Raw genomic sequence first — 25,015 nt, 5'->3', positions numbered from 1 at the left:
TTGACTGTCTCTCTCCTAATCTCATGGGGCTGTGACACCACGTCATTGTGCTGCAGGTATGAGGTCAGGGTGGATATTGTTCTTTTAGGTCTGTCTTCATGGCTCCCCGTGACTTCTTCCCTGCAGCCCCATCACGTTGGTTGCCTGGCATACAGATGGGCTGGTTTAGTGGTAACACTCATTCATATTCAGGTGATATTTGCGTTGTCTTTGCTGTAAAGGACTGACAGATACTCTGCCTCGCGTTGCCATACAACAAAATGGAATATTTCTGATGCAGCTCCTGACTCTTTTTGAAGATGCTCTCTCTCTCTCTCTCTCTCTCTCTCTTTCTCTGTCTGTCTTGTCTGTTTGTATCTCTATCTCTCTGTCTGTCTGTATCTCTTGCTCACTTTCTCTCTCTCTTTCTTTCTCTCTCTCTCTCTCTCTCTCTCTCTCTCTCTCTCTCTCTCTCTCTCTCCATGTCTTCTCTTCTTCCTTGACATGCCATCTTGTAAGCAATCCTGGTTGGCCAACAAGTAGATAAAATCTTTTTCCACTCATAATATCTCTAATCTAGCTGGTAAGTGTGTTGTGATATGGATGTTTTAGACTGTCATTGTATCATAGCATGTCAAATACGCATATCACACACCAGTGGTGGCTGGTGGAGGTAGAAATCGGCGGATGGGCTCATTGTAATGCTCTTTTAACCCCCTACGTTATGCCCTTAAGCTAAATGCTTGTCCTGTCTACTTTTTTGTGCCTAGGTCTACCTATATTTTATCTTTTAAATGTACTTTTTTCCTCCAGGGAGCCGTATAAAACATCATGGCATAGGGACTGCGGATGAAAACTAGCTTTCGAGCTAACTCTGGTGTATTTACAATTTATTTTTGTTTTATTAATATGCACTGTCCCTTGAATAAAGAAATGAATCTGAATCTAAATCTAATGCATGGAACGGACACACGTGTTTGATAGCACTCCTCAGTCCTTTCAGTACAATGGGCCGTCCTTGGATTTCTATGTCCACCAGCCTCCACACGCCAGTCACACACTTTTCTAATGGAAATTTCTCCAGTCTGAGGTTGCTGTCTCATGGGGGTCCCAGGGAAAATGATTTGACATGAATGATCTTCAATGTTTTCCCCTAAAAGTAATTATTTCATAGATATACGAGGCTGGTGGTGGGGTAGAAATCTGAGGTATTTGATAACGTTCCTCATTCCAGTAAATGCCATCACGTCCGGAAGCAGTGTTGAGATAAATGAACTCAGTTGGCCTCCACTCTTCCGCCAGTCTTATTGTTCTTCTCCTCATGCATTACCACACCGTTACCACAATTCTACTGAAACAAATTTCCTTCCACCCTTGAAACAGTTCACACAATGTGCCTATATCCCTGATTGCACTAATCAGGGCCTACTGGCACTCCATCAGTCAGGATATGAAACTATTTCATAGATTCACTGAATATCAAAAATGTGTTATAAGCTACTGCATGTTTTGTGAGAACTTGGAATTGTGTGAAAATGAACTTGATCGAATGGACTAGTCTACTATCTGACTATATGACAAGGGCAGCCAGTGACAACTGTCCGTCATTTGTAATCCATTTGGGACAGAGAGAGAGAGAGAGAGTTATGTGTCTACAGGTGAGTCATCGGATGATATCAGGTTGGACATGGAAGCGGTGGATGGGGAAGGGGTGTGATGACGTAGGAGCGGAGCCATAATCGGCATCAGTGTTCGGCGACTCGTATAAATAACGGAAAGTTCTTAACAGACACATCGAATGAAAACCGAGTCGGACTGAGTGTAGCAGTTATCTTACCTACCTACCTATCGGAGGACGCACCTTAGACCGACCGACATGCCAGAGTCTTCACTTCCACTGCTGTGCTTCATGGTGCTCCTGGCGCTGTCCTCCACGTGTTACATCCAGAACTGTCCGAGAGGCGGGAAGCGCTCCTTCCCAGACTCCGCCGTGCGACAGGTAAGGCTTTCAACTTAAGAGTTTATCCGTTGCTTGAAAAATTACTTATATTTGATACATTTTCGTTAAATGATGTATGGCCTCTTTCTTTCGTTCATCGGGAACGACCGACTTGTTTGAGAAGCCTAGTATTTTTAACATTGTGATTATTTTTTGCCTCATATGATAGTATCTGATAGTTTTTATGATGGTGCTGCTCGATGGACATTTCTTCCGCAGCTGGTTTATGTGTTATAGTGAAATAAAAACACATAAAACAAAGGCTTTGTTACAAAATGCGTTCTTGCACTCTATAGAGCGTATACCAAGTGCAGTAGCATTGCAAGAACACATTTTGGAACTTTCTGACTGCAACAAAGGAATGTAGGCTATAATATAATATAAATAATTGAGTCATGTTTTATTTGGGCAGGATAGATACACAATACTTTTATTTTAAGATGGTTATCATGAAATGCTTGCAGATAGTCCACTGCAGATCGATATGAAGAGACATCCACTGTGCAAGTTCTTTTGGCTACCTCCAATGGATTTTGCTTCATGATTTGATCTCAAAGTAGAATCGGTGTTATTTATTTCGTTCTGTTATTTCTGGTAATTAACGACACTTGTACGCAGTTATTTTCCAAATGCGCCACGTCCGAGCGTGCGTAAAAGCGAGTACAGGAGGAAACGTGAGTTGCGCTTTAATCCTTGGTGTTTAACAATGACCGCTCCGTTTTCCAGTGCATGTCGTGTGGCCACGGGGACAAGGGCCGCTGCTTTGGCCCCAGCATCTGCTGTGGGGGGGGAATGGGCTGCTCCGTGGGCTCCCCAGAGGCGGCCAGCTGTGCGGAGGAGAACTACTTGCCATCTCCCTGCGAGGCTGGAGGAAGAGTGTGCGGGTCTGAAGAGGGACGCTGCGCAGCGCCGGGGGTCTGCTGTGACACAGGTAAGAGGGAGAGCATATTCTCTCCTATGTGTCTGTTTTAGAGCAATCGTCTGTTTGCTTCTTGGACATCACTAAAAGTGTCTAGTTGAAGTGTGAACTCCACTGTCCCCCCTCCCACACCAGGGGAAGCTGCTGGAGGTAGTCAGAAATCAGAGAACGGAATGAGGAATGATACCAGTGGTACCAGTTACAGTACCATGTTTGATACAATTCCCTATTCAACTCCATGCATTACAATGAGCATGTCCTCAGATATCTACCTCCACCAGCCCCCCCCTGCTCCACACTCCCTACCTCTTGATACCACACAAGCATCACCCCCTCTCCCCCATGTAACCTGCCCTTGTCTCTGCTCGTACACTGGTTGGTAACACACACTCCAGGCTATCCCACTCCTCTACTGCCTTCAAACCACTTCACCCACCAACACACACACACACACACACACACCAACACACACACACTCCAGGCTATAGGCCAGAGCTACAAATCATGCTGTATAAATATGTGTGATTAATGTATTTTATATTTCTGCAGAGGGCTGTACACTGGACCCAGACTGCCTTGGTGATAGTAAACATTGGCCTGCCGAAGAGCAGAAGGAAACTCTTGGAGCTTCAGCGGGGGATATGCTGCTGCGAATGCTCCACGCCACCAACAGGGGGCGACCTCAGTAATGAAGATTAACCACTGTCCCTGCCTGACATGAGAACCCAATTCACTATACACATCCATACAAACGTTACTGCTGCAAAAAAATAAATAAATGTATAACACACATATATACATACACACAGCTGGAGGGAGTGAGTGAGTAAACTATAAGCTCTAAAATGTATGTTTAAAGTGAGTAAGTTGTCTTAATGCTTCAGTTCAAATATGCATCGTACAATCCACTGGATATGGAAAGAATGGAAAGAATGGAAATATGTAGCAAATAAATCTTTACTTGCACTATTGAAGTGTGTGTGTTTCCTAGGTCACATAAAAAAAGAAATACTCCTGCACACGTTACTCCCACCATATAGTCTTAGTGGAAAGAACTGCCATGTGGATTCAGTGTGTTCAGCTATTCTATGCCTAAGAAGGACACGTGGATGCAGAAGAATGACCCAAAAGCACTCAAGGGATTGTGGTATAAAACAGTACCTTTATATTCCTTCAGTTTTCCAACAGTAAAACCATTTTTAAAAATGTGGTTTTAAACCTTCCCTACTTTTAGCAGGGATAAACTTAACAGATATAAAACACTGCCCAGGTTTAACATTTCCTATCCACCAATGGGATAGAAGTAAATTACATGGAGGGGGGCGGGGGAGGGGGTTCATTAAATACAATTTACAAAAACGATCACAAATCAGATCAAATAGTGTTTCAGGGGAGGCTGGTGGAGGTAGGAATCGGAGGACAGGCTCATTGTTATGCATGAAACGGAATCAGTAATGGTATCAAACACGTAGTTCCTTATTCCATTCCATCCATTACAATGAGCCCGTCCTCCGATTTCTGCCTCCACTGCAATACACGTGTGGGCTGGGCTCAAAGTTAGTGTTGTCTTCGATTATATTACTCGAACGTACCAGAACAAAAATCATCTAGAAAGAACAAAGCATCTCCTGTGAGGTAAACAAATCTCCTGTAAACAAAGCATTCCGACAGCTTCCGCCAGTTTCTCTTTCGGATCCTTCAACAACATACATCAACATAAACACCTGAAAAAAGTGACCAACAGTCTGAACATTAAGTGCAAACTTGAAACCAAGTCACCAAGCCACCATAGAACAGTAGGTGATTGGGTCCATCCTTCTGTTCTGAACGATGCTTCACAGTCAGGGAGGGAGGTTCTTCAAGCCTTCATCGAAGCAGCGCAACCTTTCATGCATGAGGAGAGGGAGAGACAACTGCTTACGGGGCCCTACTACTTAATAATAATAATAATAAGTAAAACATTGTAAAGACGAGGCCTGTGGAAGTGGTAGCCTGTTGTGTACCTCGTGTTGCTGAAGCTGCTGCTTCCCTGAGAGTCTGTCCCACAGCTGCAGCAGCAGACCTCCAGCCTGGGACTCCAACTCCTACAGGAGGGGAGGGGGGGGGGAGGAGAGAGACAGAGAGGTGAGGATGGAGGGAGGGAGGGAGGGCAGGATGACTCAGAGAGAAGGAGGGAACAAAGGATGACCCAAAAAGGAGGAGTGAGCGAAAACAAGAATGACCCAAGAAAGGGAAAGCGAGATAGAAATAGTAGATAATAATCACAATTATAATAGAAATTGTCCAGAAATGAGGTGAGAGGGATAATGTGACGTGCGTACTAACATCTGTCGCACCTCTCTCTCTCTCTCTCTCTCTCTCTCTCTCTCTCTCACCTGTCCGTCTCTGCTGACCTGCACCTTCTTGTTGTCGTTCCAGGGGTTGAGGAGCTGGTGGGCGTACTGGAACGGCAGGCTCTCCTTCCTGATCCACTCCACGCAGAACACCCCCCCCAGCCCAGTGGACCCCCAGTCCTGGCAGCGCTCCTGGACGATGTCAGACGTCATCTTCGCGTAGCCCTGAGACAAAACAACAACATTTGAGTCTGCGCTCTCGCTCTCTGTCTGATGCACAGTTGTGTGTTGTGTGTGTGTTTCTCTCTCAAACACACATCTATAAAGTACATGACAACCCCAGACTTTCTAAAGCCTCTTTCACACATAGTTCCCTGTAATTTCCATGGAATCCCAAGCTGTGTCGACCGGGCATTAATACATGTGGGACGGAGGTATGATATGTGGCAGATAAGGGTGTGTGGCGGTCTCGCGCGCCTGTCTCGTTCCAGCGCGTCAACTCGTATTACCAGCGCTTACCATCACCATGTTCGCTCGCCAACTAAAGCACTTGATTACTGTTGATATAAACATACTATACTAGTCCATAAGCACAGTATGGGAGAACTTGGTGATAAGCATAATACGAGTTATACATATGCGCTCTGCGCTGCGGGCTATGCGCGATGCAAGATAACTGAGAGGAGACGGTGTGTGTGCACTGCTTCTATATCATAAGATGTACATTTGATAAGTACAAGTAAGCTAGCTAAGTAAGTAATCTAGCTAACTATGCCTGCTGGTTGCGCGATGCAGGACAGCTGTGAAAGGAGACTGACCAGGCAATGTTCAGGCTTCCGTTCAGACATACCATGACACGGTACTTTCCATGGAATTATACATGGTCTCGACCAGGGTAATTGCCCGAGCGGATTTCCCTGGTCAGACGCATTCAGACATACACCGCCACGGGAAATTGCATGGAATCTACTGGGAAGGCTCGTATGTGTGAAAGGGGCTTAATTCAATGCCTTCCAGATCAAATTCCATCCAGGTCACACAATCTACCAGACACTCTCCTCATGTTCAGGAACATGCTGTACCTGGAAGTGTCCCGAGCCCTGGACAGAGAAGACTAGCAGCACCAGGCTGCTCTCCTGGAAAGCTCTGATGAGTTTGAGCTCGTTGGAGGGAGTGGTGGACCAGATGCCTTTCTGCTGGGAGATGTCGATGTTCCTCAGGTTACAGCTCTTCATGATGAAGTAACGCACCATTGCACTGCCTTGGCGAGGGGAGAGGGGCTTGGAGCACTAGAGGGTGGGGGGGCCCCGGGTGGAGATGAGGGATGGAAGAAAGGGGAGGGTGAGAGTGAAGAAGTGAGTGAATGGATGGAGGACAGTTTGTGTGGAAATCATTTTCTGTGTACCTTTCCTGAGGAGGTGAGCTGTTATAGGGATTGGTAAAGACCACAGAGTCTGTGTGTGTGTGTGAGTGGGTTGGGTGAGTGAGCATGTGTATGTGTGTGTGTGTGTGTGTGTGTGAGTGGGTTGGGTGAGTGAGCATGTGTGTGTGTGTGTGTACCTTGCCAGAGGAGGTTAGCCGTTATGGGGGCTGATAAAGACTACAGAGTCTGTGTGTGTGTGTGTGTGTGTGTGTGTGGGGTGAGTGAGTGAGTGAGTGAGTGTGTGTGTGTGTGTGTGTGTGTGTGTGAGTGGGTGGGTGGGGTGAGTGAGTGAGTGAGTGAGTGAGCGTGTGTGGATGTGTGTACCTTTCCTGAGGAGGTGGGCGAGGGGCTGTTACAGGAGTCAGTGGACTTGGTGGAGGAGTGGTCGTCTGACGAGCTTTTGGAGTGAAGCAAGGGCTTGTCTCTGCTGTGGGAGGGTTTAGGCTGGAGGAGGGCTGGGGACAGCCTGGAGGACCTGGGGGGGGGGTTCAATCGACAGTTCAATCGTTTTTAGACTAGGATCTATTCATACAACAAGGGACACAACACTGTGGCATTTCGAAGAGAGAGCCTCAGCCAACGTTGGACCCGGAAACACGTCACGACTTAACAACCGAATAGCCATGTGTGTTTGAGGTCAGGCACAGAGTGAAACCTTGAAGAAGGAGGCAGCTTGGTTGAATCACTCATTAGCATCATGGGGAATCACTCATTAGCATGGGAGTGAGTACGCAACTCTCTTTCTATCGGTTGACGTCCAGCCTATTTGTGGTTGTGTGTGTCTCAGGTCAAGTCTCCTGTTATAGGGAGCTGCTGCCATTCAAACAACTACATTTAGACGACTAGACCATCTTCCTCGTTATTCCTTTCCTCACAATATATATATCTAAAAAAAAATAAAAATTATCATTGGAGACGACAGAGATAAAACATTCAATTCACAGTTGCTCAACGTTCTTTTATCTCTTAACGTTAAGATGTGTTGCTGGCTACCTGTCCGTGCCATGTGGGTGTGTGGGTGCGGGGGGGTCGTCCAGCAGGTCGCCGGTGTCGTTGGAGGCGGGGGTCCGCGTGCTGTTGCTGCTCCTCGAGGAGGCGGCGGTCTGGGGGGGCTCCTCCGAGGACATGGGGCGCGGCCGCTGGCCGATGCCAGTGGGCTGCTGGAGGCCTGACAACTGCTCCTCCGCACCCAACACCTGGGACAAAACAACACAATGACTGGACATTATTCTATTATTTTGTTAATTATGTTTTAGGGCATTTCGGCTTTATTGGGATAGAGACAAGTAGAGATTGACAGGAAGGATGGGTGAGAGAGAGAGAGAGAGAGAGAGAGAGAGAGGAGGATTACATGCAGGATATGTCGACGGCCGGAATCGAACCGAGGACCCTGCGATGATATGGCATGCGTGTTAGTGTGCTACGCCACTTACACACCTCTATTATATTTGTAATATCTTTTTTCATCTTGCTGTAACCAAATGGGGCAATAAAGACATTCTGAATTTGAATCTTGAATTCATGTCATTCATGTCAAGGGGTCATTGAGAGAATTAAAAGTGCACTGTATGCTGTTTATACAACTTGAACGTTCACACCTACAGACGTACTGTCCAAACGTGACGCGGTCTGGTCAATTAGTCCGCAAGTCGCTGCGACACAATCGCTAATCAACTAACACAGCTTGTTTTGTGAGACTGCTAACAATGTAAAGTAGTGTTATAATTTACTAGGTAGCAGTGGGGATTACTCACCGAATCCATTGCATTGCAGTATTTTGGCTTGACTAGTGAGTTTGTGTTGTGATTTTCAACAACGCTGAAATGTATTTCCGTGGTTCAAAATAAAATTGGTTGCCGACTTGCAGCCCAAATGACCAAACCGTGTCACAAATATGTGAGACATCCATCCATCCATCCATCCATCCGTCCATCCAACTATCACCCACCGAGACCAGGGCCCTGATGGTGGCCTCGTCCAGCTGGGACCAGGGCTTGGAGGGAGAGCGGATCCTCCTCAGGAACAGACCATGCCACTTCTGTCTCAACTCAAACACCAGGCCTGCCATCTGAGAGAGAGATGGGGGGGGGGGGGGGGGGGGGGAGACGGAGGAGAGGGGGGAGAAAGAGAGAGGGGGAGAATAGTTTAATAAAATGTCAGAGAGTGAGAGGCAGAGTGAAAGCTGCTTTTCTGATGAAACACCCAGCTGTCTTCAGGGCCCAGTTGTTCAAAACTTTTAATCTGGATCAGAACGAACCTGATTCTTTTTTTGCTATCCAGGATCAGATCGAGCCGACTGATTTCCCCTATACGACTAAAAATCAGCCAGATAGATCTGATCCTGGATAGCAAAAAAGAAGAATCATTCTGATCCAGATTTAAAGTTTTGAACAACTGGGCCCAGGGGTCAATATGACTCCTTTTTCAGACTGAAGGTTGAACTGCTAGCCCTGCTAGCCCGAGTCCTTTCACTATGGCTGAAAAATGTAGATATACACACACCGCTACAAACAGGTCATGTGAGCGCTACAAAAACCACACACACACACACACACACACCTCTCTAAACTCATAACATCTCCCTCACCTCTCTGTCGAGTTTGAAGTTGACCCACTCGTCAATCTTCATCTGGGCCAGGTGAGATGTGGAGCGGTCCTCCATCTCGCTGTCGCTGCTCTCGTTCACCTCCTCATCTACGCAGAGAGAGCAGCGGTAGTGATGGTTACCGGCACATGCATTACCTCATGTATTAGTGGTGGTTACCAGCACATGTATTCCCTAATAGACACGCAATCGATACACGCAAGACTTTCATGAATCGAGGTTACGATAAGCAATCTTAGTCTTTTCTTTTTTTGCTTTATTGTCTGTCATAGTGACAGAAATTCTCCTTTGACAGGCTTTGTGCAGTTCATGAATACGGTTTCCACATATATAACAGTGTTTATAAAATGTAGTGCCAGTCATTTAAAGATAATAGTAAAAAAAACAGTATTATGATTTAAAAAGCTAAAATGTTGTGGTTTAAAAGAAAAACAGTGTGCTTCCTATTTTAAAATGTTCAGGGCGGTGGTTGCAGTGGGAATGAATGATTTTTTATATGCGTTTTTTCGGGCCAGTGGAGTTCTGTAACGGCGGCCTGATGGAAGTGGCTGAAATGATTGCATTCTACATTCTAGTCGATTTTATTGGCTATTTCGTTTTAATTTCGTTAATTTTCGTAGCGATAATTGACATACAAAAAGGATGCGCCGTTTTTCATCCGATAAAGAGAGAGAAGTCTAGCTTACCTTTATGCATGGTGGGCTCCCGAAGGGCGCTAACGGGGAGTTTGGCGCAACCCCCAAATAGGGCCACCGAGAGGGGAGTGACCGCGGTGCAGCAGCGGATGCTGGCTATCCTATGAGCTCGCGTCATCTCTTCATAGATCAGCCAATCGGTGGGCAGGGACTGGACAGCCACCACCTGGCCATTGGCTGGGGGGATCTGAGGGTTGGGGACAAAACAACAACATGGAGTTCCTACAGTCACACGAGCATACCTTTGTAGAATGCATTGTCAATAGTAATAGTTCATTGTAAATGTAAATGTAAATGGAATTTGTCTCTTTCATGGTGTACTGAGTTGGGGGTAATACTGTTTACGTACTTTGGGACACTTGAGTATTTGCTGAGGATGATGTATAAAGCTTGGTCTTCCACAGAGAGTAGAGAGCCCTATAAAAAGCAACTCTAGCGCTTTTTGCTTCTTTTCCTGCTCTTGAGAACACAGACCTAATTGATTCACAAGCCTCCTACATTATGGGCCAGTTTCCCCTGATTGAACAGGTTAAGCCTAATAATCCGAACACTTTACAAAAAAAAGCATCGTCAATGGAGAATCTTCTATTGAAAGTGTGTTTTTAATCCTAATTTGTAAATTGTTTTTATTTTAGGGTATTTCTGCTTCATTGTGATAGAGACAATAGAGATTGACAGGAAGGATGGGTGAGAGAGAGAAGGGATGACAAGCAGCATAGGTGGATGGCCAGAATTGAACCAGCGACCCTGCAATTACATGGCATGCACCTTAGTGAGCTACGCCACCCAAACGCCCCAGTGCTAGTTCCTATAACGGGTGTATGGGAATGTGTAGTGTTTGGCGGCCTACCTTTTTGTACTGTGTCTGGCTGAGGACGGAGGTGGGGTGCAGGCGGACCCTCTTCTCCTTGGTCCCGGACAGAGAGCAGGTCTTCCGGTCCACGTGGATCAGGTTGGGGTACAGCCCGGCCACCAGGGCTGCCTTCACCACCGGCCAGCTCTCACTGTTCAGGTTGACGTCGCGGATGTCCCCGGGGCCGCGCGCCCGCACAAACCCTGGAAGAACACACAAGGGAAAACTATCGACTTCCTGTTCATTACGCTTTCGCGCAAGGAAGCCTTTCTTTTGGGTCCTAAATTCTCTGAAAGAACACAACGTTAAGACCAGGAAAAAACATCAAGAGAGGGAGCGGTCCTTACAGAGTTACGCTAGTTGAATAATCTGCTAACGAGAGATAAGATATAAAGACTCCTGACCCTCCCAACCAGAGGTGGTAACGGTCAGGTAAGTCTCACCAGTAGTTCTGAGATATCCATGGTGGCTTATAAATGCTAGACTAGGCTAAGCTCAGTAATGCTAGGCTAAGCTCAGTAATGCTACGCTAAGCACAGTAATGCTAGGCTAGGCTAAGCTCAGTAATGCTAACCCAGGCTAAGCTCATAATGCTAGGCCAGGCTAAGATAGGTGTTTAACAGGTAAGTCTCACCTATAGCTCTGAGCTGCCCCAGCAGCTGTGTCCTCATCCCTACGATGATCTCCAAGGTAGCCTGGGACAGGTAGTTCTTCTCACAGAAGGACCTCTCCCAGCCGTCGCCACGGGCCTTCTGCCACGCCTACAACAGAAGACACAGGAAAGGCAGACACATGTCACCTTATTCAATGTGCTGTCTCTATCAGGACAGCTTGAAAAGGTTCCCACTGGAAAGAAATGTTTTGATTGGAGACACAAGAGATAAAAGTCCGTAATGATCTGACGATCTGTGAAAAAGTGGGGGGCGGGGGGGTTGAACCCGTGTTTCCCACATGGAAGACACCACTGCAACCATTAGGCCTAGAGGACATCCTCATGGTCTGAGGGAGATGCTTGAGTTGTACATGTCTCAGGCAGGACTACCTCATCAAAAGAGCATGACTCCAATCCACCTCCGCTACAGCTATATGGCTCTAGTCTGAAACTACAACTACAACAACAACAACAACAACAACAAAAAACAGGCTCCCCTCTGTCCTCACCTGGAAGGCTCGGAGAAGAGCCATGTGGTCGCTGAAGGTGCCTGCGGTGAAGTGTTTGCGGCACAGCATGGCGGCCCTCTTCTGGGAGGCCTGGGTGGGCAGCACAAAGGGGTCGCGGTGGGCCAGGGTGCAGGCGATAGTCAGGATGGGGTCCAGACACTTGAGGACCACGGCACACAGCACCATCTTCCCCAGGTGGGGCTCCACAGGCAGGTCCGCCAGGTGGTGACCCAGCTCCGTCAGGTCCTCCCATTGGTCCATGGCATCTATGGTCTGGAGGAGGGGGAGGAAGTCAGTGGAGGTCAATGGAATAGTCTTGTATACCCCCCCCCGAACGTCAGGTAATATACTAGTAAATGGCATAACTAAGATCAGATGTTATCTAGGCAGACAGTCTCCTTAAACCTCCATCATTTAAAAAAAACAGAATCGTACCTGTGGAATTAATTAATTCCATCAAACATTGATGGAAAACATAACTGCACACAGAAGTACTGCTTAAATCCGATATGCAGACAACAACAGTGTGGAGTGAGGGGTTGTGGGGGAAGCTAGCGTCTCTTACCTTGAGCATCTGCACAGCCTTTTTAACAATGATGGCGGGGGGAGGCTCAGGTGCTTTGGCCAGGAAGTCAGCGATGGGACAGTTGATGGGAGCCAGCAGTTTGGTGTGGAGACAGAGTTCCTGGAGGAGGGAGAGAAGTCAACCCTACAAATAAAACTATGCCAGTGTGTGTGTGTGTGAGTGTTTTAGTGTGTGTGTGTGTGTGTGTTAGCATGTACGTACATGCAGGGGCATCCTCAGCAGCTGAGGGACCTGGTATTCCAGCATGTTTTGGAACCTGAGGCGACTGAACAGGTGGAAGGATATCCCCGGCCTGCAACGCCCAGCTCTGAGGAGACATTAGTTTTCAACTAGGGTTTCATAGAAAACATAATGAAACATAATGAGACTTCTGCTGCATTTAAGTGTTGCTCAGGAATGGTGAACTCAGAAAGGTCCCACTAGGAAATGTGTATTACTCTGAGATCTCAATGAAAGGCACTTTTTACATAGACAAATGTTTCAAAGTGCTTCACATCATAAACAATAAAATAATAATATATAAACAATAAATACAATGCAAACAAATATGCACCAACACCAAACCATAGACCCCCCCAAAAAGAGCAGAGGAAAAAAAAGATATGAGTTTCCCCACTGAGAGCCATCTCAGGAACAACCAATAGGGTGTGATTTCAGGAGTTTCCGAGGAGCACAGAGGAGAACCCACTCCATATCATCATCATGAGTCTTGCAGTGGATGAAATTAATAAAGTATATCAGATTCTGATGGTGAGTCTCTGAACGTCTAGGACTCACCTCCCCTTCCTCTGCAGAGAACTGGCCCTGGAGATCCACACCATCTTGAGCATGGTCACGTGGTTCAGGGCGTCAAAGGACTTCTGTCATGGGGAAACGTCGGGGGAATGTACACATCGTTAACACATTGGTGAGTGGTTCATGACTCTGAAATTCTTAAGAACGAGTGCACTCAGTATACTGTTGTTATTGTTGTTGTTACTCTGCCATAGAAACGGCCCGGGGATGGTATAACACAGGGTGTTGTTTTCAAAGTGAATCTCACTGTACCTCTTTGACCTTGCCTGAGTCGATGACAAAGACCACGTCGTTGACTGTGATGCTTGTCTCTGCGATGTTGGTGGACAGAATCTTGAAATAAAGACAAAAACATACACACGGGTGTTAACACTCAGGGTATTCATCTACACCTCGTGCGTTTGTGACAGGGGAGGCTAGTGGAGGTAGAAAATCGGGGGGCTGGCTCATGGCAATGCATGGAATGGAATGAGGAATGGTATGAAACACGTGAAAAAAATTAGGAATGGTATGAAACACATGAAAAGAAACTGCTGACGTACTATTTTGCGGACACCGGTAGGAGTGTTCTTCAGGACTCTCTTCTGGTCTGCGGTCTGCATGTTGGAGTGGAGGGTGAACACCTGGTACCTGATGGACCAGCAACAACATATGTCACGACAGGCTTGAGACTGAAGCAGGTTGAGGTCAGGGGAGGCTGGTGGCCTAATAGATGTGAGTAGTGAGTTGGACTGGTGATCAGAAGGTCAAATCCCACCTGGGAACACCACCACTTGAGTAAGGCACTTAGCTCTAAGTTACTCCAGGGAGAACGTCCCTGTAATCTCTAATTGTTGTTATCGCTTTGGATAAAAATGGTTATAATGTACAAATAGTGGAGGTGGAAATCACAGGCTCATTGTAATGCTCAGAGTGGGAATGAGGAAAACGTGTTTGATACCATTCCTCATTCCGTTCCATGTGGTACAATGAACCCGTGCTCTGATTTCTACCTCCACCAGCCTCCCCTGGTTGAGGTTAACCCTACACTAGGGATGGACGGTTTCAGGTTTTTGAAACCGAGAAACCGGTTAAACGGGATTCAAAATGACATTGTTGAGCCGCCAATTTCAAATAATGGAGCCCTATTATACTACTACAATACATTCATGTTGAAAACACCAGAAGCACAGTTGCAACACAATTAGATTACTTCATAGTTTGGGACCGTTGCTATTTTTAGAAACCCCGGTTTTCGGTTTAACCGAAAACCCTCACAAAGGTTGGGATTTGTGAGGGTAAACAAATCCTAGTTCTGTGTATTGAATATTGTGTAATTTATTTGGCCATTTTTTGTTGATCTATTGATGTCACTGAAGCTTCCCCCACTCTCTCTAACCTGACTTGCTAAAGTGTTGGGTGTAAATCTACAATCTAGGTGCCTGAACAGGAAACACAGTAACATTGTGAAAATGAGTAGCAAATGACAACAATAACAAAATAACTACGAAACCCAAATAGACTGATGGATAGAAACATTAGCTTCCTTGATATACAGATGATTCAATCATTCAATTGTTGACAGTTGTCAGAATTACTCCTTGTTTAACTGTTTTTACTTTAGCGTGACCCACCGTTAGTGCCATACTAAGGTGCATGTTTTGATGCCATTATTACCTGTGAGAGTGCTCAGAGAATCTTCTGTCGTCGTAGAGGATACGGTCCCTTAGTCCCATGATCTCATCATAGCCAGGCAGGAAGATCAGAACAGCACCTGGAATGGAAGAGCAAACATGGAAAAACTGAATTTTAAAACAAATCAATCAATGTTTAGGCATAGTGTGAAGTTAGTTTGGCCCTTTTATATCATTGTTAAATGGCCTAGCACTGACAAAACAAAAAAGGAAAAAGATATGCATGACTCTAAATTAAGTTCCATTTTGAATAAAGTGTTTCTGGATGCTGTATAGCCCAATTGTTCAATGCATAATCAGCATCATCACTGTGGCTTCAGCCAACCCTTATGAGATAGTGGTGGTGGTGTTGGTGTGCTGGCTAGCTTGTTGCTGGTTCGGGGGCCCTAGCTCAAATCAAATCAAATCAAGTTTTATTTGTATAGCGCATTTCTCACAAGATGTGACTCAATGCGCTTCACATAATGACAGAGCCGCATGCAGGCAAAGGTAAAAAACCTGTACACTGTGCAGCCAGGAGAATTCCCTTGCAGCCCTCTACTCATAGAGCAACTACTATCAGTTTGCCTACCAGCACACAGCAGTGGCCCCCAACCCCCCAGCCGCCCCACACACCCGACCCGCCCCGTCTCTCACCGTCCTCTGAGCTGGTGCAGATTTTGTGCAGCAGGTGCATGATGAGGTCCAGGTCCACCCTCTCGTCGTCGAAGCTGTGGTGGTAGCCCTTCAGCAGCTCCTGGTCCTCGGCACTCAGCTCCGTGGCGGCCGCCGCCTGCACCAGGGACGACTCATCCAGCTTCTCAGCCTCCAGCGACGACCTGGGGGTGGGGGTGGTAGTTGTTTGCATTAGTAGTTTTTTATGTCCGTTTCTTTTCCTTGCATTCACATGAGGGTATATCCAGCTCTAATTGGAGTTTGTTTCACATTGCAGAATTAGGTTTGGCTAAATCAGTCATTCTTTGTTAACCTGGCCACAATATGGAATGTTATGTTAAACAGCTCTCACAGGTAGGATTCTAGTAGATCCAATGTGTCAGCCTGCTGGAAGTGCATGGCCCAGTCCAGAGCAGTCCTGAAACAAAACAAGAGGATTGATCAACATCTCACATATCTCTGCATCATCAGGTGTTCCTGAACCAATTGGCCTGATGGAGGTAGAAATCGGGAGGCCTTGTAATGTATGATTTGCACGTGGTTGATAACATTCCTCATTCCATTCCATTCGTTACAATAAGCCTGTCCTCCAATGTTTATCTTCACTAGCCTCCTCTGTCCTGAACAAAAGGCTTTGTAAAATTAAACGAGGACAAAACAAATCACAGTAGTCTGGTAACAGCTTCCCAGAAGGTGGGTCGAATTACTATTAGAATGTTTTCAAAAATAATTAGAAAATATTGTTGGCTTGAACCTGCCTGGAGTTTGCAATTTTGGAACTACTCAACTGGCTCAATTGTGTGCAGGGAAAACTCAATCAAGCACAGTCAAGTATCTGTACTATTTCAAATACTATTCGAACCCTGGTCCGCTGCCTTACCAGCCGTTGGAGGCCTTGACGTTGACATTGGCTCCCATGCTCAACAGCTGCTCCATCTCACTGAGGAAGCCCCGGCCTGCCGCCGCCATGAGAGGAGTGACACTGGTCCCACTGTGCATGTAGTCCACTGAAGAGGAGGAAGAGGAGGGAGGGTCAGCCTGGGAACTACATTACCCACAATCCCTGTGTTATATTAGTATAACATACATTCATTCAAAGAGGTTTTTGTGTTCATTGGGCAGGTTTCCCAGGACACAGGTTAAGCTTGATCTTAGACTAAAAAGCGTCTTCAATGGAGGTTCTATATTGAAAGTGGGATTTACGATCTAAAAACTAGGCTTAATCTGTGGCCCTCAACTTATACAGGAGCTAATGAGGATATTACAAGAAAGGATGAAAAATAAAAGCCCTGTCGTACCGCTGACGTTCTCGCTGATGATGAGGTTGAAGAGCTGGACGAAGGCGTCTGCGTCCTGGTTGACGAAGATGTCAGAGATGCAGGCGTCCATCTCCTTCAGCAGCCATGGTTCCAGAGACGACATATCCTTCTCATTCTGACAAGACAATCAGACAAGGACATCCGACTGTTGGGAAACATACTGTGCTCAACAATACTGTAATGTCTGTTATGTTTTGTTAAGATGTTGTGATCAGGAGGTCATGAGTTCAAATCCCACCTAGGAACAGCACCAGTAGTGTGCCCTTGAGTAAGGCACATAGCCCTAAATTACAGCAGGGAGACGGTCCCTGTAATCTCTAATCTCTGCTAAATGGTTAAGAAAAAATAATAATGCTATCGTCTAACATTCAACCTCACCATTCACAGAGTACACATATCAATCAAAACAAGATCCTGTTGGTGAATCAGTATGGACTGAGAACAAAAGACATTGAGAGATGCATCACAGAATGGCTAAGGAAGAAACCGAACTGCCCTTTTTCCTTACCAGCTGGTTGAAGACTCCGTCCCCTCTGTCATCCAGCAGGTCGTTCTCCTGTAGGTCACAAGAGGGCGCTGTCTTCTTTCTCAGAGACCCCTGGCGAGCGCCCCCCTCCTGGACCTTACACCACTCTGTCAGAGTCTTCTGCTGCTTCTCCTCTGGCAGGGGAGTACGCACACGCACGCAAACACACACACACACACACACACACACACACACACACACACACACGACAACAGAGACGACACACGCTTGATCATCCTGGACATTGACTGATTACTTACTGTGAGGGGAAAAACACAAAAATGTACATTTCTAGAGGTTACGTTCAGAAAGCAGGTAATTAAGCAGTAGAATATGACTGACGGTTACCTCTCTGCATCTCTGTCTTGTATGTGACCATGTCTTTGTTAGTGTAACCCGTCGTCCTCAAGATGTCCTCCAGAAACAGCTGCTTCACCTCGAAGGGTCGTCCTTTGACTAGAACAGACCAGAACATAGTAGTCATCCATTTCCAAAACGTACTTTCAGTAAAGGCTGCCTTTAGTCCCCGTAACATGGTTAAGTCATGATCTCTTGAAATGAGATCACCCTTATGAAATGAGACCCTAAATGGTACCATCATCTCTGTATCCGCAACCCAAAATCAGTATGGCTGCCTGAAGATCAAAGTTGACTTTGCTATGGATGAGGTTTGACTTTGCTATGGATGAGGTTTGACTTTGCTATGGATGAGGTTTGATTGACTTTGCTATGGATGAAGGTGGTCTTACTGTGTATGACAGGACAGGGTCCGAAGTATCGGAGGAAGAGTTCTACGTCGAGGGCAGCGCTGGAGAGGACCAGCTTCAGAGTGGGCATCTTCTCCAGCATGTCCTTTATCTTAATCAACAGGAAGTCAGTCAGCCCGTCTCGCTCGTGAACCTCATCCTGATTGGACAGAGTGACAGGAAGTTGAGACTATTAGTATTACACCAATGGAGTAACCAATCAATGACTCACTTTTAATGTGTTTCCATGTACTGCAGATAAAACAGCTAACTATAATAAAAATGACATACGGCTAAGTCAAATCTCTTTCTTGGGACACTTTGAAGTGGTTGCACAGAAGGTGCACTTTGTCCCTTTTTCTGTGCTTCGGGCTGATTTCTAGGACACAACAGAAGACTAATCCCGAGACTAGAATGCATCCTCAATGGAGATTTTCAGACTGAAAAGTGTATTTAGTCCAGGACTAGGGCTTAATCTCTGGTAAAACAGGATCTCTCAATGTTCCATTTGGCCACGTGTGTGGAGCATTTACATGACATTTTGACCATTTAGCAGCTTTTATACAAAGCGATTTACGATTAGAGATTACAGGGACAGTCTCCCTGGAGTAACTTAGGGCTGAGTGCCTTACTCAAGGGTGGTGGCTCCCAGGTGGGATTTGAACTCATGACCTTCTGATCACTAGTCCAACTCACTATCCACTAGTCCACCACCAGCCCGGGGGATGGTAGAGCTTACCACGATGACGTGAGTGACAGAGGCCAGGGTCTCGTCGCCGGACATCAGAGTCCTCAGAAGGACTCCGCTGGTGCAGAAGGTCAACAGAGTCTTAGGGGAAACCCTGGGAGGTCAAAACAGAGAGAGGTCAATCAGGGCTATTCTCGTTCATATCAGTAGGTACTGTATGTAGAGACTTGTCACGTATGGAATGTGAGGTACAGTAGGCAGGTGGGGAGGGGGCAACCAGAGGAGTCAGTGAGATGTAAGCTAATAATAAAAAAAAAAAACTCTTTGATAACAGGGCTGGAGGAATTACTTTCAATACAGCGCACAGTGAAAGAGGACAGAAGTGTCTACCTGCTCTCCAGGCGGATCTGGTATCCGATGGTCTTGCCGATGGTCTCCCCTCTCTCTGCTGCCACGCGCTCGGCCACAGCGATGGCCGCCAGACGTCTGGGCTGGGTGCAGAGGATCCGACACGGGATCCCGTTCCTGCAGCCGTCGTCCAGGAGGAACTGAGGGATCTGGGAAAAACAAAAACACTTCCCAGTTAAGTTTACAGATAAAGAATTATTCTCAGCATTCACACAAATCTCAAGGCAAACGAGATATCGACAAACACCTGTGCGGTTCTCCCAGAGCCCCCTCTATCTCACCTGAGTGGTTCTCCCATAGGGCTTTCACACCGGCAAAGAACCGTGCCGGTTCGCATTAGCGTTTGGGAACCTCCGAACGTTGGCGCTGTCTGGCGAACGAGCCCGCGTTCATCGGGCTCGTTCGCCAGACAGCGCCTACGTTCTGAGGTTTCCGAACGCGAACCGGCACAGTTCTTTGCCGGTGTGAAAGCCCTACCAGAGCTCCCTCTCTCTCACCTGAGTGGTTCTCCCAGAGCCCCCTCTCTCTCACCTGAGTGGTTTTCCCAGAGCCGGTCTCCCCGATGATGAGGACCACGCGGTTGTATTTGATGACCTGGACGATCTCCTCCTGGCGTTCGTACACGGGCAGGGAGCGGCGGAACCAGTCCAGCTCAGACGGGCTTCTGCTCTCGGGCACCTGGCGGACGCCCTTGCCTAGCCGCCCGCTCGTTCTGTTCTTGTCCCGGCTGTTCTCTGAGTGAGTGAGACAGACAATTCATGTAAAACTCTAATTAAGCCGTAGCCTCTCCCCCGGTCCTTACGCACAAAAACCTGTGTCGGACCCATCCCAAAGGATTTGCTTACGTTGGTCAAAACCTTTCAGATCTCCATAAGTGTGGGCACATAGACACAGGGATAGAAACAGAAGATCACCCCCCTTTCTTTCTTTCTTTCTTTTTCTCTCTCTCTCTCTCTCTCTCTCTCTCTCTCACTCTCACACACAGACACACACACACACACACACTCACCAGGCTCCGGAGCCACTGAACACCACCTCTCAGTGCGAGGCAGCAGGTCAATGCGTTCCTTGTTGGTGATGGGGAACCTCTGCAGCAGGCTGCGCACCACGTGCTTGGAATTCTGGGAGAGGTCAAAGGTCATGATGGACGGGGGAATCTCAGAACCGTCCTTCTTGCTGATATGGAGGGTTCGGCTCGATCCCTTACTGAATATGAGACAATTAAAAAGTTAGTCAAATGTATTTGTTGTAAGTCACTGTGGAATAAGGTGCTAAATGCCAAAAAAATCCAAAAAGTTACATATTTAAAAAGTTGTGAACAAATGGCGAGTGTTCATGCTTTTCTATGCTACTACTGATGACCTGATGTATCAGGGCAGTGTTTCCTCTACATGCATTTATTGGTGGCGGGCCGCCACGATGGAATTTCCTCCGCCACGAATTGATTCAGTCCACAACAACAAAAACAAAAAAAAGTTCTCAAAAAAAAAAAAAAAAAAGGAAGTTAGCTGATTAAAATATATCTGATCCTAGATCAGCGCTATAATGGATGTTGACTAAAAGTGCACCTAAATCCACGCCCATCTCTCTAACCGCTGATCCAAAATCAGATTAATGACATTCAGTTGACGACGTGACACAAGGGCTCCTGATTGGTCTAAATGTGAACTGTGGTATTATTGTTATTGTGTACAGGCCACCGTAGTGACATCCGGGGGGTATTCCATCAACATCGCTAAAGGGAAAATCCAGGTTTAGTCTGATAAATCTCGCGAGAGTTCTTACAAATATCCAGGCATATTCTGATAGGTCTCGCGAGAGTTATCAAAAATAAGCCAGGATTTTCCTTTAGCGACGTTGATGGAATACCCCCCAGGTCATGTGGGCAGGTTACGACGAGACAACAAGAGACCGGTATTGTAGAGCTTACAGAGCGAGTTAAAATAAAGACACTTACATTGAAATACAGAAGGACTCACGTGTATGTTTAATAGAATAACACGACATGGTGTCAGAAGTCCTGTAAGTGAGTGTTAAGAGTTAGATCGGCCGACAAGTGTCATTTGAGCTCGTGACGGTGAGAAGGGAGAAGAAAAGATGGATGCTAATGCTAACGCGGGAGCAGCTGCAGTCCAGAGAACGGCGCCAGTTTCAAGTGCTACGTTAGCAGACATTTGCAAGTCAAAAAACGATTCTTATGTGCCGTCACTTTAGCAACGACACAGTATTGTCAAGGGGAAAAGAAGGGGAGACGATTTTTTTATTGACAACGGAATTACATGCTGGAAAAACATGCAGCTAAAATTCAGGGAACATTTGGACAATAAGAGAGACACGGGAGAAGTACGGGAAAACAGGGCTCATGTGGGTCTCATCAAAGGTAAGAGTTTGTTTTCTTTAACTCAGCTGATACTCAGCTGTTTACCGAATGCTCCATCTGACTGTGATTTTACTTCTGTAATGTGGTGGGTTGACATAATTCACGCACGGAACTATAGGTTGAGACTATTGTTCCGTCCGTAGTACCCAAGTTGTTTAGACTGTTCTATTTACTGCTTGAGTGTGTTGTTGACAATCGTTCATGTCCTTCATTAAACGTTTAGCTTTGTCATTTGATACGCCGCCTACGACTACCATCTCTCTGCACTACAGTAAACAGTTAATCAGTAACGTTAGCCGCTTTTGTGCTCATGTAGGCCTACTTCGTATTATATTATAGCTGATGATCTTTGTGTGTGTATGTGACTGTCAGTCACAAGTTTATATTCTGTATATTCATTTTTTCTTTTTTTTGGCCATCCTCTAGTTTTGGCTGTGATTAGGAAAAAAAAAAAAAAAAAAAAAAAAAACGTTGTTTTGAGCGCGCGTGCACGCGAAAAAAATTGCGCTCGCTGTGCGCGCGGTAGGGATGGACGGTTTTTCGGTTAAACCGAAAACCGGGGTTTATAAAAATAGAAACGGTTTTTTATCAAAACCGTCTGAAACCGTTTGTTTGTTTGTTTGTTTGTTTTTTTTTTTTTTTGAAGAATAAAATAGAATAAGAATAAAACTGGAGCATGTCACATGTTTGTCGTGTGTGAAAATAACAATGATACAGTCTGAATCTGCCGCGCAATGAGTGAGAGGTTTGGTCAGTTGTGAAGAATAACTGAGGATTAATATCTAATTGGGATTATATTTAAGGGTAACGAATCACTCTATGGGAAAGATAGTTGCCTTCAGTTATTGGTAGATAGGAAAGTTTTTTTTACAATTACTCGCTTACATTTAATAAGATCATTTTCGCTGCTCTCTGTAAAGCGCATTGGGTCACTTTTGTGAGAAATGCGCTATAGAAATAAAATGTGATTTGATTTGATATCAATCAATCAATCAAACTTTATTTATGTTCTATAGCACAAATCATGCATTGAATGTAACTCCAAGTGCAGTATTTACTAAACCACAATATAATAAAACAAGAGCTATACAGATCAAGAGTGTTTGTGCACAGCGCCACTGTGTGTGAAGGCGCTACTGAAAGTGATGACAGAACGCATGTCTCAGAAGATACGCGGTCACTTAGTGACGCAAAGGTAGTTCTGTATTTATCTCTATCTGTATTAGTACATTTATTTTGAAAGCTCTATTTTGACAGCTCTACCATGGGCACTTTTATTTTGATGGGGCATTCTTTGTTGATTGACTTACGACAGTTCAGGACGAGTCAGTCTCGCGGCATGTGGTTTTTATGAAAAGCTTTAAGTATGTTCACTGCATAATTCTAAGTCTAATATTTCAGTGATTATTGAGCAGTATTCAAATATTTAAATACATTGAGCAGCAGCTGAAACTTTGAAGACGCTGTTCCAAGAGATGATCTTCCGTGCAGGCGTGCACCCTGGATCAGTGGAGCTGGTGTGTTAAGTGTTCATGTGTTTTCATGTATGGTGTAGCTTACAAAAGTCTGCCTTTCCACTTATATTTGTGAAACTAAGTAGCCTAAATGTGTTGCGACTGTGCTTACGGTGTTTTAATGGTGTTCGACATGAGTGTATTGTAGCAGTAGGGCTCAATAATTTGAAATTGGCGCTCTCTTTTTTTTTTTTTACTTTTTTTTTTTTTAATGTATTTTTCGGTTAACCGGAAAACCGCGGTTTTACTCTCTGACGGTTTTTCGGTTTCAATAATTGGAAACCGTCCATCCCTAGCGCGCGGTCACGCCCACCCGCCACCATTGTAAAAATTCCTAGAGGAAACACTGCAGGGTCATGAAGGGTTATCCCATTATCATAGGGGACACTACCCCTTGTAACTCTGTTCTGAGGGGTCAAGCCGAAAAGCGAGGGGCACTCGAAAAAAGAGGGGTATGGGTAAAAAAAAAATGGGATTGGGCCCATGTTGTCACGTTTGTTAGAGGGGTTGGTGAAGGCAAATACAGATCTGTGACCAAGCTGTATCCTAAAGCAGATTTTCCCAAAACACTATACACTAGTCCCATTCTAAGGCCCTGTACACACTACTCCGTTTTTTTTTTAAACCGGGCGTTTTTCTACCCGGTTTTGCCTTCCATCCACACGCACCCGGCGTCCGCGGTTACTGAAACCGTGCTTTCTTGAGAACTCCGGCCAGGGTGAACTTTTGTAGAAACTCCGGTTTCAGCGGAGAGGTGTATACGGGAAAACCGGGGTTTTCGGCTTGAACGTCAATTGTGCGAAATGGTATAAACAAACATAAAAGTGACCATAATTGTGAGTTAAATTTTCAAAGCAATGATTATATTTCCAGCAATGTGCTGCGTAATTTAGAGTGTCACGGTATGTTTGTTTATATTTGATGGAAGAGCCCAGACGGCAACGCTCCGAGCGAGGCGCATGCCTGGTGGCTCAAGATTTTTAAGTTTCGCTTTCGATTCATCCTAAATGGTTCTACAAAGCCTATACAGCTGCAGTGTAATTGCGTGATCTCCATTTCGTGCCTGGGGAGCGACGTTATTTACGAAGATGACAGAATCTGCAATAACAAAAATTATCTGTGCCAACCATGGATCAATGGACGTCAATGAATTAATTGTCAATTATTCCCATGTTTCGGTGCGGGATATTATTAAGAATCAAACAAAGTTTTCTGTCGCAGTTGTAAACGGGGCGCAACGGGTGATAGCCAAAAACCCCGGTTACAAAAAACGGTGTAGTGTGGACAAGGCCTAAGACCCCTACTCTAGATAGGAAACTGATGCAATTCTGGCGAGCTTTACCCTCTGCTTTTAGAGATGTAGCCAAGGGACTGGGCCAGGCGATGAACGAAGGCCCTCTCAGTGCTGGTCAAGGAAGAGGGAAACTCCATCTCTGTGGAATCAAAAGACATACAGTTGATATATTGAGTTCTACACAAAGAATCCGTTGAACTTGGCTAATCTTGCAGAGCCAGACAGTGTGGGATGTTAGATAAGAAATAATGACAAATCAACTCTCCTCCTACAACTCATTGTCATTTCACCGTTACCTTTCTGCTCGCTGTAGTGGAATCTCTCCAGGTCGATGTTCACCGATATTTTCACCTCCTCGTCTATGCGTATGTCTTTCAGCCCTTTGCCCCGGGGTCCCCCTCCACCAGGATGTTTAGACTTGCCCGGGATAGACATGGGGGAGGCTGTACTACTGGGACGGGACAT

At 45.8% G+C, this 25,015-nt stretch overlaps 2 protein-coding genes across 2 annotated transcripts; one reads left to right on the top strand and one right to left on the bottom strand.

Annotated features, from left to right (window-relative positions):
• Positions 1-1,855: 1,855 nt before the first annotated feature.
• Positions 1,856-3,586, top strand: LOC308156290 (vasotocin-neurophysin VT 1-like; the record flags this gene model as incomplete). Its single annotated transcript, XM_080529635.1, has 3 exons — positions 1,856-1,978; positions 2,705-2,909; positions 3,447-3,586. 3 exons carry the CDS (start codon positions 1,856-1,858, stop codon positions 3,584-3,586), a joined length of 468 nt encoding a protein of 155 aa, XP_080385761.1.
• Positions 3,587-4,453: 867 nt separating this feature from the next.
• On the bottom strand, positions 4,454-25,015 carry LOC308156289 (3'-5' RNA helicase YTHDC2-like; the record flags this gene model as incomplete). The annotated part of the gene is made up of 31 exons (XM_080529634.1): positions 4,454-4,781; positions 4,901-4,981; positions 5,273-5,455; positions 6,313-6,519; positions 6,978-7,128; positions 7,647-7,849; positions 8,602-8,721; positions 9,241-9,347; positions 9,945-10,140; positions 10,804-11,009; positions 11,441-11,567; positions 11,968-12,240; positions 12,533-12,652; positions 12,755-12,860; positions 13,331-13,413; positions 13,601-13,681; positions 13,891-13,978; positions 15,005-15,101; positions 15,658-15,839; positions 16,028-16,093; positions 16,556-16,682; positions 16,974-17,109; positions 17,503-17,654; positions 17,869-17,976; positions 18,270-18,426; positions 19,006-19,108; positions 19,345-19,511; positions 19,894-20,096; positions 20,372-20,568; positions 24,599-24,689; positions 24,847-25,015. The coding sequence occupies 31 exons, from the start codon at positions 25,013-25,015 to the stop codon at positions 4,764-4,766; spliced, it is 4,305 nt and encodes a 1,434-aa protein (XP_080385760.1). The 3' UTR covers positions 4,454-4,763.

Source organism: Nansenia antarctica (assembly GCF_963989245.1).
Source record: "Nansenia antarctica genome assembly, chromosome: 4".
NCBI classification, from domain to species: domain Eukaryota; kingdom Metazoa; phylum Chordata; class Actinopteri; order Argentiniformes; family Microstomatidae; genus Nansenia; species Nansenia antarctica.
The sequence above is the reverse complement of the archived record's forward strand: the minus strand, read 5'-3'. Positions and strand labels throughout refer to the sequence as shown.